Below are 11,650 nucleotides of genomic sequence, written 5' to 3' on the forward strand. Positions count from 1 at the left end.
TTTAAGCCAAACACCATCATGAGAAATATTATAATCAATTATAATCGACTACAGGAAGCAAACTTAGGATATGAATAAGTTTGCTTTTTGTTCTATGATTTTGATTGGTTAATATAATCTTTGTCTACTTTTTGACCGGTATGTATTAAAGATTGTCACTTTTTTGACTGCACTCCAAGTGGCGAACAGTCTGGCCAACATAGCAGGCAGAACAACTTGAACATACGATTTTGTAAACTGCTGAAATTTTTACGAATTTGAGTATTTGATTATCGACAGATATCCAGAATCTTCCATACTATTAACATTAGAAGCTGCACACCGACCGCATGTTTGTTGTCTTATTTGGCAATTTTTCTGATATTTTTCATTTTTTCCAAATTATATTTTTTTCGTTTATATTAGTTCGGTCTCATTTTATATTCACGAGCTTGTAATGCTGTGCTTGGGTTGTAACGCAAGTGATGCGAAGCTCCGCTTCGCCTGTAATTATTTGTAATTATTACTACCATAGCCTCAATCTGTGCTGGAGTTAGTTTAAAAGTCGTGCCGATGTCCAAGAATGATGGAAATTTTTTCAGTTAACATCTGGTCTTCTTGATTATATTACGAAAATGGACTGTGGGGATAAAAGTAAGGGTAAAAGTGCGATTGAGCTGGCAATTGAACTTGGTCAAAGAGAGTTGCCTGCTAAAACACTCAAAGTTAATGGACTCCACGAAGGGCGAGAGTTTTGGATCAAGTATGCTGATCTTCTAGATCAAGCATGGGCTGAGTTTCCACACTTACATCCAGCGCTGTTTACGTACAATGAAAGTTTTAAGGAAAAGTTTATTGAACCGCAATTGAGAGCAGCTGTGAAAGCTCTACGGGAAGCGGCAAAAGTATGTAACGAAGATGTTGATGAAACACCTGTTAAGAATCTTCTCACTGAGTCTAAAGACGTGAAGGGTGTCTATGAACTCAATAAGTTAGTTTGACTGTTCAAGTTTTTCTCAGCTGCCGTTATATTTGAAGCGATTAAATGCAATTTTTGAAAGTATTTCCCCCATTGAAATTGCTACTACAAAAATTATTACTGTAACCAATATTTCAGCGGAGTGTTCACTGATGAGTTTCGAACTTTGCTTCTCGAGGAATTAGAACACGTTGAGCAAAGTGGGATACCAATGAGAAGACCCAATAGCATGAACAGATATGGGTGTATTTTGGGTAAGTTATTTTTTATGCGATTTTTTTTTTACTGCAAACGAGCTCAAGACTTTGTCTTTGCAAGTTATATTTATTACACATGCAATATCTAGTGTTTTTATAGCAGAACTAGAAATAATTAAATTACTATTGAAATAAATCAAAAAGCTCTCATATCCCATTTATTACACTTGTGCTTAGCCAGCATCATCAAATCAGAATATAGTTTTTTTTTGTTTAAAAATCACTTGATAGCTCAATTTAGAAATACAGTTGCTAAAGCAAGTATTTGTAATCGGGAACTAGACTTTTTCCCTGTAAACAACTTTCTAACACCTGAAGAAGAAATTGAAGTCACTCTATAAGCGAACCTTAGCAACTTCGAGACTGCTTCCCTCATTGCCTAGATTTAACGCGGTTTTCTCTAACCCAAGATCTGGGGTTCGAGTCCCAGGCCCTGATTTTTCAGTATGTATGAAGTTATTAAAAAAGCTTCCGGGAAAAATCAAATTGTCGGACTTTTGTTTGTCTGCTTATGTTTTGTCGGCTTAGTTGCCACTTGGCTCAGCTGGAATTAGTTTAATCAAGAATATTGCAATCGTGAACTAGGCTTTTTTCCGGACCTAGTTTTCTTCAGATCTCATCTCCTGGATCCTTGACTCATTAATATGCTGGGTCTTTTTGTTGCAACAGACCGCTTTTGAGCACTAAATATGCGGTTGAATCGAAATATGCATTTTATGGCAATTATAATTTTGCCAACTCGGTTTGTTGGAAATTCTTTTTTTTTTGCAGCTTAATTTCTTTTTTTTTTGCAGCCCAATAGGTTTCGGCATATTTTATATCGACTAAGTGTCCTCTTATTAACTTATCTGATGACCAAAAAAAGTATCTGGGTGGTTGGGTTAGCCATATGCGCATCCTCAGGATCGCATCCAAAAATATTGGCTAATTTTTGGATGCGATCCTTTGAAGGAACACTAAAAAAGAAAACGATGGCACAAAAAAAAATCATAAAAAGATCATTCAAAAAAGTAGTAGTAGATGTTGGGGCTGGTCAGGGGGGGGGGGTGTTGACCCCTATGTTTTAAGATAGGAAATAGAGCATCAAATCCAGTCACACAGCTATGATGTATTAACATTGGGTATAGAGTCTACATTGTATTATGACAGGGAATAGAATTGGTAAGGTTTCATGGTTTATGTGATGGTAAGAGTATGGTAAGAAAAACGATATTTTTTGGATTTTGTGGAAATGTCTAGTTTTTTTTGCAAAACCCTTGGCGCGCGTTATCTAATTGGTAAATATCAATGGTTAATTGTGTGTAGATTGTGGAATGATGTTTTTCGGAAGCAGGTTATATATAGTTCTCCAACCCGTCTGAAATTTTAAAAAAACTCAAATTTTTGGGAAAAATTGTAAAATCTTTGAGTATTGGGAAAAATGCAAAAATTTAAAGTTTTTGGAGAAAAGTTGCAAAATCTCTGTATCATAACTTTCTGTTTTTTTTTGCATTTTTTGCAAAGTTGGGCTACCTTCACAAAAATTATCCTCAAAACATCTGAATTTTCATATATTTTTTTCTAATATATCGTTGATAACAAATTTTTCAATAATTTACACATAAATATAAATTTTTGAGACTTTTTGTTGGATTTTTTCTCAAGATGTTTCTTTTAAGCTAAATTTTAGTAAAATTATCTCTAAACTCCTAATGAATTGAATTGAGTTATTAGCTGCTTAAAACTTACTTTTTCTGCTTAAAAACGCACTACTCTATGAACACTTTACAAGCACTAAACAAGGAAAACTTTAAAATGGTAGCTAGGCAAAACCTTTCAATTAGTCGATGTTTCCTAAATAACCAATTTTTTTACAACTTTTTAACAAATACTTAACCACTCATTAGCGAATCTAATGCGTTTGTACTACAAATTTATTGCAACAAAATCTCCGCAAGCTTGCAACCAATGGTGTTTTTACTGTAGATTAAAGATTTTCGGATCGATTTCCATTGAAAGTTTCGCGACAATTTAAACTCGATTGTTGTTGGTTTTATCATCAATAAGAACATTTGAATTAAAAAATAAAAGACACATCAATAATTGTGATGAAAAAACTGAATAAGTTTTACTAGAGTTTTTCAAATTTATAACAGTTGTATAGACTTTTCAGATTCAGAAAAAATTATTATTCATAGCAATTTCTGTTTTTAATTAAAAAGTATTAATTTTACCTTCTCATGAAGTGTCTTTGGAGACTGCTGAGCGTCTGTTCCATATTTAACATTATGCTATGTTGACAAGAAGAATGCTTCTTCGTGATATGATTAGTGAGTTGCTCGCTGCTATAGGTATAAAAGTTACAGTTCGAACACTTCAAAACACCGCAGGCTCTACGATGTCTTGACGCATCTTTATGAGTGTTTTGTCTGCCACACAAAGACATGCAACTCTTTCGTTTGAATTCAGTGACGGAATCTCAATAAGTACAAAAAAGAACTTCAGAATGAATGGGAGATTTAGAATGTTCCAAATTTTAAAATGAATAATAGTTTAAAAAAAAACAATTATGTAAGTTTCTTAACAAATTGTTTTTAACGTGAAAGAAAATCAGAATGGATAACATCCTTTTTGGCCAAACTGGAAAAAATAATCTAATTTAACCATTGAGTTATTCAAAAGTTCTGATATCAACCAATCAGAATCGAGCATTACTTATAAGGAAATTTTTATCTTTTTTGATATCAACGAATCAGAATCGAGCTTTCCTTCTCAGGTAATCTTGGTGGTATTAACCAATCAGAATGAAGTATTCACAGATTTTAAAATTTTTTTTGAATCAGAACAAAATTATGTTTATGAAACTTTCCAATCAATAAATTTTACTGAAAAGTTTTCCAACGTAACTATTATTTGTTATTTTTTCGATAGTTTTTCGGTTTAATATTATTTTTTCGATACTCAGATCAAATTTTGAAATTTCGATCAAAATTTTTTTTTGATTTTTTCTACTTCTAACCAGCGAAAAAAAAAGAAATTACCAGAATTTACATTTTAATCGTTTTCTTTTTGGTATATTGTAGTATAAACAACCGGAAGTCTATTAAATTTGGATAATATAATAAAAGATGTTCTGACAAATCTAGATTTTGTATTTGTATCAAATTCAAAACAGTAATCGAAATGATGTTCCTTATCTTCAGTTTTTGTTTCATAGGCTCTTCCGTTGTTTTGTTTTTTACTGATCAACCACTCAATCCGAGTTAGCATTTCTAAATAAAAACATTGACGAGTCTGGCAGTACTCTTCTTTTCTGTAATCTCCTCCCTATCTTTTTAACAAAATTATAAAAGTTTCTGTTTTTCTATACAACTATTTAAAACTAATAAAATATCCATGAACGTCATCTGTCCACCACTCTTGTAGTTTTTTGTAGTAGTTCAACCTTAAATTTTGACGAATGTCCATTTAAAACGCATTTTGATAGAAACATTGTTCTTACTGAAATAAACAAAGAAACTTGAAAAAACTTGAAATGTTGTATTATTGTAAATTAGTTTTGCTATAACAATCACCATTCGAGAGAAATTATAATTTTTTTAAATGTGGTTTTTTGTTGTTTTTTCATTTTTTACGACTGAGTGACTTTCGCTCGTTTTTCTTAGAAGCGAAAATGTGAATTCAGTATCATATAACGAAGTCCGCATTTTTCCAATTCAAGTAGCAAATGAAAGGGCTAATTTTTTTTGTCGGGATTTTCGCATTTATCTCATTAAGTCGCATAGAATTATATCTTTGTATTGGGTTCAATTAGCAAATGTAAGTGCTGATTTTTTTGTCGGGATTTTCGCATTAAGCTCATTATATCGCATATAATTATACATTTGTATTTGGTTCATAGTGACTTGTGTTTTACGGTTTTCAAGCGACCGTAGTGCAGAAGCTAAGACGTGTGATTCTGAATCTCCAATTTGGGATTGGTTTCCTTTACATATATTTTTTCTAGTTTTACGTTCTCTTTTCATTTTTTCTATCTTTGACCTTTTTAAAGAAAGAATGTATTTCTCATTGTTAATAAATTCTTTCTTTCTTTCTTTAGAAAGGTCAAAGATAGAAAAAAAAGAAAGAGCATATTTTCTACAGTGAAACTGCTAGCTTGCTATGGTTGTGCGGCTTCGCTAAGGTTGCGAAGCTCTGTTTCATTTCTGTGGTCAAGTTTTGTTTGCTTTTCAATTTGTTTTCTAGGATGGTTCTGGCACTAAGTAATCTGAGAGTAGTTCATCTTTTTCTCAGTTTTTGGATTGTTATGTCTTATTTTTTTAGTGTTTGAGTTATGTATTTTGATTAATGTATTTACTTAAACAATCTTAGTAGCATGTACAATTGATTGAAAATGAAATGGCTTGTTCTGCATCATAGTTGTCATATTTAATACATGTACTGTACTCAAAATTACTTCTTATTGTAACATTAACATATCACCCTTTTTTGTATATTATTTTGAATCTTCATTTTAGCCCAAATTGGGATGAAGGCTGTATTTGACCAGTTTTGCCGCGACTTCATTTCGCCAATAATGGAGATGATCTACCCAGAATACATTGCGCGCGGGGATACATGCGACAACTATCCGTTCACCGTCGACTACCGAAAGGACCCTTCGAAGGACTTCGACGTCGATTTGAAGCGCCATCGCGACTCCAGTTTGGCGACCTTGAACGTATGTCTGGGCTACAAATTCACAGACGGAAACCTGAAATTCTGGGGCGATAATCAAACGCATTGCTGTCCGAATTGTCAGTCTTATGATGACTCGAAAGGCGACGGAGAGATCAAAATGACCCCTGGTCTGTCGATATTGCACAAAGGGGGACATATGCATGCGGCGCTGCCGATCACCAGTGGCCATCGGGTGAACTTGATCTTGTGGATGTATGGGGAGGGAGGGTATGTGAGAAATGGGAAATACCCTCCGAGTTTGCAGACAACAGCATTGGATCGATGGAGTGAGCGATAAGAGTCTGACAGCTGAATCTGCTGTTAACGAGAACAGTTAAAACAAGTAGTTTTTAATACTAATCAAATGTAGACATGTTGAGCATGTTTTAACAAACAATTGGAACTAACTTAGAAAGAGAATTTAAATTTTATACAGACGTGTTTTGAGTGCATTAGATTGTATATTACTAGTTAAGTACACAGCGGTCGTTACACAAATTAAGATCATTGTCAAGAGTATTAGGATTGGGAATTGTTCATAATTTGTTTCGCATTTAAAAAATTTCGATTTCATCTTTGTGCTCAATAGTTTTTCAATTCAAGTTTCAGTTCGCTTTTAATAGACCATTTTATAAAGTATATAATATCTATTTTTCTACCTTTTTATCAATCTTGTTATAAAGAGGAAAGCTATTCAATTGTTCTCAAAATATTGAACTCGCAATAGGTATGAGCTCGATAATTACCTTGAAATTTTTTTCGATGGTGGGATATTCAAGTCTTACAGATACCGGCTATGCAATTCAATACGCCTGTCGCTAATTTCCGATGTTAAAGCGCACACTCAAAAGTTCAAGACTGACTAATTTTGTTGCTTTGACTTACGGTTTTATTTTACCTGTGACTCTCACTATTGGAAATCTGAAAGCCAATGAGTTTTGTACAATGGAAGACGGTGCATGTGATTCTGGTGCCAAAAGCGCGTTGCAGCGTGCAATCGAAGTTGGTAAATTGGAACTACCTTCTCGGAAGTTGAAAGTAAATGGAGAGTTTGAAGGGAGAGATTTTTGGCAAAAATACGAATCGCTTTTTACCGAAGCTTGGAACGAGTTGCCCAAATTGCATCCTGAGATCTACTCATATGATCAGAACTTCAAAGATAGCTTCATAAACCCGGAACTGCGGAAGACATTTGAACTCCTCCGAGAAGCAGCCGGAAATTTTGAAGAAAGTTTAGATGAAAGTGAATTATGGATGCTTCTCCCCGAGTCGAAGGATGTCAAGGGCGTGTATGAAATTTCAAAGTAAGACAGTTGATTTTTTTGCATTGCTCAACTGCTGGTAGCTGGCTCTAATTTTGCTTTCAACAGTTTTTCAAGGGATTATAAAAGTTAATCAATCGTTTGAAAAAAAATTGCTTCACAAAATGAGCTGCTGGTCACTTGTATTAGAAACTTGGCACCTTCGTCCCGGCAAAACCACTGGTCTATTGAACTAATTACAATCCAGTTTTTAAAGCAGTTAAAAATATGAAGTTTAATATAGGTCAATGAAATATCGAGTGGTGTATGTTGCTGTGGGTATTGAAAAATGGGCTGTGATCAGATCATAGGTGCGCTAATCATTGACTGGGTAGCAGTTCCTTGGTCGTGGGTTGATTAGGTGATCGCAGTTGGAGTTGGGAGTGGGATTGCTTCAATTACGCCTTTCGTGTGGATGGTTTTTAAAAGTTATTTAGATTAGAGTAAACACGAAGTTACTCCTGTCGCTGTTTTCAATAAAACAGTTTAACTCGTGGCTCTCGGAAAATGTTTCGAAATTTAGTTTGTTTCAAAAAATTGATTCACAAATAGGTGTGGTTTTTCTGGAAGGGGGAGTAAATCTATGAAAAAATGCAGTGATTGAGATTCTACGTACGATTTCAGATAAAATTGGGAGGTTATAAGTTGCGCTTGATATTAAGCGTTTTTGAAAGTGAACTGGGGAAAGTTTGAAATCAATTCGTTCGATTTAAAAAAAAAGTCGATAACATTTTCGGAAATAAATTATTGTTTTTTTTTCCATGGATACTTAAGCTATTTTTAGGTCCAAAGAGTTTTTCCACTTCAGCTTACATTTGAGCCATAGGGGAGTGTCTGCGGGAGAAGACCCCCATGTGAGTCGATAGCTTCCGCATCCTCGTCCAAAATTTCCGTTTTTTGCCGCGCACTCCCGTCCAAAACAAGTATATATTGGCGCCTGGATTATTGAGTGTTAGTTGATTGAAAAGTTTTCTTGAGTCTTAATGAACATTGAGTTTTGATGTACAGATTTACCGCCTTGCAGCCGGCCCCTTTTACTGCTCCCCGTGTAACCAAGTCATTAAACTAAACCAACCAAATGTGTGGTGTCACATTTGCGGGTGAATCCATTTTAAATGCAGTAAACTGCCCAATCTTAAAAACCACCACAGCTTTTTATTGGTCATACTGGTCTCAGAATCACCAATAACCCAAACTCCTGAACAACCAATTCAAAAAATCTAATTACTCGCACTACAGTCAACTCCAAGCGTACCACTCATGCATAGCGTCTCAAGCACCCCACATTTAACTTCTAACACTAACTAACGGTTATATTTAAATAATTTAAGTCGTGGGATTTGTTTTTTTTTAATTTAAAAGCACATTTCGTTCTCCGATAACAAATAGTGTAAAAGACATTGATTGTAATGTCTGAAATTAAAAAAGGGTTATCAAAAAGCCAGTCATAAAGTTTTATTGAACTTTAAAGATTTTTCAATGATATATTTATTTTTGAAAGTCAAATTTGAAAAGTATTTTAAAACAATCAGTTTTTTCTGAACAAATTTTCAACTGTCCATTGACTATGACTATCGACTTGAGGTTTTAAGGTCTACAATTTCATCATCTTTGCAATTTTCACTTGGCGGCTCTTGTGTTATTGTTCAGAAAGGAATAAAGGGTCTATGGTGTGTGATTTTGTCCTCTCAATTTATGATGGCTCAAGGAAAGCTGAGGGCATCAATCGTGTTTTTGTCTAAAGCCCTATTTCGATTCATTCGATTACAATGATAATCTTTTAAAAAAATTATCTCGTCACTACTCAATTATGAAAAAATTTTTTGATAAATTTGATTTTCTAGCTATGGTCTCATAGTCGTTATTATTTCTGTTGCATTAAACAAAGGGAAAAGGTTGGGGGAAAGGAAAAAGAGGATTTGTTATCAGGCGCGGATCTAGTATGAGAATGCAAGTCAGCAAGTTCCTCAAATTCGCACTGAGAGTGCCTTGGGTGTTTAAAAAATGAAGCCACGTGTCTTGTAATTGGAATTAACATTTTCATCAAAAGATGTTTCAGCGGCCTGTTCACGGAGAAGTTTCTGAAACTGTTTCTAGAGGAGCTGGAGCATTTGTCTAGCAGTGGGATTCCGATTAGACGTCCAAATGGCATGAACAGATATGGTGCCATTCTAGGTGAGTCTTCAAAAGCAACCAAAAGAGGGGTTCTATTAAATTGGGATCTAATATGCTCAAGTAATACTTTTGTAACTGATCCATGTTTTTCACTCTGCAAACGCGCATTTAATAGTTTCTTGGTAATCAATTATCTAAACGAAAATCAAAAATTATAACGAAAGAACTTTTAAGCAAGGACGAGAAACGTGCTTGCATATTGGCTTGTAATACCAGCGGCTGATTTCTAGGTGAGATTGGCTTCCAGTCTGTCTTTGATGCTTTGTCCCGTGAGTACATCTCTCCAATTGTGCAGATGCTCTACCCAGACTACATATCAGATGAGGATGCGGATGAGAACTACGCCTTCATAGTCGACTATCAAAAAGGGAACAGCAGCTAATAGATCAATTATTGCCGCATAGTCAATTGTAGAATATAATTGCCATTTTTCACCGCTCATTGATTAATTTGCCATTTTTCACCCTTCATTGAATAATTTGCCTAAGGTTTAAAGATATTTCCAAATGTTTTGTCGAGCTTCGAAAGCAGGTTTTTTTTCGAGAACGGGCTTATGATATTTTTCGTTGAAATTTTGATTTTAAGTATTATTTAAGCAAGTTGCAATATTCTCGAGAATTATGAGCCCACTGCCTTAACAATATCTTTGTTCCGACATTGAAAATGGGGAGAAACTTTGTATTCGGGTGTTTTAGTTTTTTTTCTTGGTTTTCCACGCTAAATCAGGTACCACAAATAATCATCGGACTTGGTTAAGTGATATATCATATTAAAGCACTTTCAGTCGTGATTTCGAGTGAGTAAGCAGGCTTACAATAGTTAATTTTATTAGCTTTAAAGCTTGCAATTGCTTTACTTAAGCGGTAAATACTTAGTTTTACTCGACTAAAGTTAGCTTTTTTGAGTAGCATTCTGTGCTACTCTACTCGCACAGTAACCGGCTGTCCTTGTTTTTCCTTGCGCATAGATTTTTGCAACCATTGATATATTGCTGCGGTTCAAGATTCTTCCGAGAGCTCGGATTTCGACGTAGAACTAAAGGAACATCGTGATTCGAGTGTCGCCACTTTGAACGTGTGTCTCGGATATGACAACTTTACTGATGGAAATCTACTCTTTCTGAAAGATGAAGTGACTGAGTATCAATTTGATAGAAGCAAAGGTCAAGGCGAGGTCAAAATGAGACCCGGACTCTCCATTTTGCATAAAGGTCAGCGATGCACAAGAATATCGACACGCGTTTTAATTTTCTATGTATTTTTTAGCTTACAACATCAATTTTTTAAATATATTTATTAGCTTACAACATAAGTTCTGATTAAAGTAAATACAAGGGACAGATTTATAATTACTGCTAAGCTGAATCTAACTCAGTTAGTCTTCTTATTGAACCCTCTGGGACGTCGTTGACTTATGTTATTCTTTGAAGGTCAGCACAGACACGCGGCACTGCCCATAACAGGTGGCAGGAGGGTGAACTTGATCATGTGGATCATGGGCCAGGGAGGCTACGTGAGAATCGCTCCCTACTCTCTCCATTCCCAGATGACAGGAAAGAAACGATGGAATAGGAACAAACTGTGCTGATTCTCAGTTTCTTGGACTGTTTTAAAACTTGCTTAATTTTGGTTAATTACCGTAGTGTTTAAATTTAGTTTATTAGGTGAATTACATAATCCATTTTTGAAAAACTTTAGCAATTACGCTTGCTGGAACATCTCAAATAAAAAAATATAATAATTGATTATGTTGAATGAATTATAATCGTTAAAGGAATATCAATTATGTACCTAACTTATACTTACTGGGAGCGTTGTAATTACTGATTACCTTACAGTTCTATTAAATGTGAAGGATAGTTTATTGGAGTTGTAGATGATAATTTAATGCATGGTTTACTCTGAAAACGTCTGAAACATGCTCACATTAAAATCGTCCTAAGAATGAAAACGCTGGTCTGCAGAAGCTTTTCTTTTTTTTTAGGGCAGATGTTTAATTCAGACGAAGAACTAATATGGACTAATAAATATAATGCAAAAAGAATAGTGTGACGCTGCGCAAGCAGTACATAATGCTCAGGTGACAGTATTCTAAGTAAAGCAACTAAACATTGAGGAAAATTATAATTTTTGAGGTGTTAGGGTATTTAACTAGATATTTGGCTTCAAAAGATTTGTTCAGATTTTAGTGCAATTCGACTCAAGATCGGGCTTTAAATTGAAGCATTAGTGGACCCTCGTTGGACTGACTTCGAGTTGCCT

The 11,650-nt window shown here is 34.7% G+C and overlaps 2 protein-coding genes across 2 annotated transcripts; both read left to right on the forward strand.

The window, feature by feature from the left end:
- Positions 1-549: 549 nt before the first annotated feature.
- LOC134840479 (2-oxoglutarate and iron-dependent oxygenase domain-containing protein 2-like) lies at positions 550-11,316 on the forward strand. The gene is made up of 7 exons (XM_063856296.1): positions 550-970; positions 1,097-1,212; positions 5,712-7,217; positions 9,274-9,389; positions 9,620-9,754; positions 10,390-10,599; positions 10,819-11,316. The coding sequence occupies exons 3-7, from the start codon at positions 6,742-6,744 to the stop codon at positions 10,974-10,976; spliced, it is 1,095 nt and encodes a 364-aa protein (XP_063712366.1). The 5' UTR covers positions 550-970; positions 1,097-1,212; positions 5,712-6,741; the 3' UTR covers positions 10,977-11,316.
- Positions 615-6,211, forward strand: LOC134839958 (2-oxoglutarate and iron-dependent oxygenase domain-containing protein 2-like). Its single transcript, XM_063855587.1, has 3 exons — positions 615-970; positions 1,097-1,212; positions 5,712-6,211. Exons 1-3 carry the CDS (start codon positions 615-617, stop codon positions 6,209-6,211), a joined length of 972 nt encoding a protein of 323 aa, XP_063711657.1.
- Positions 11,317-11,650: the final 334 nt, after the last annotated feature.

The sequence above is a fragment of the Symsagittifera roscoffensis genome, chromosome 2 (assembly GCF_963678635.1).
Source record: "Symsagittifera roscoffensis chromosome 2, txSymRosc1.1, whole genome shotgun sequence".
In the NCBI taxonomy this organism is placed as follows: domain Eukaryota; kingdom Metazoa; phylum Xenacoelomorpha; order Acoela; family Convolutidae; genus Symsagittifera; species Symsagittifera roscoffensis.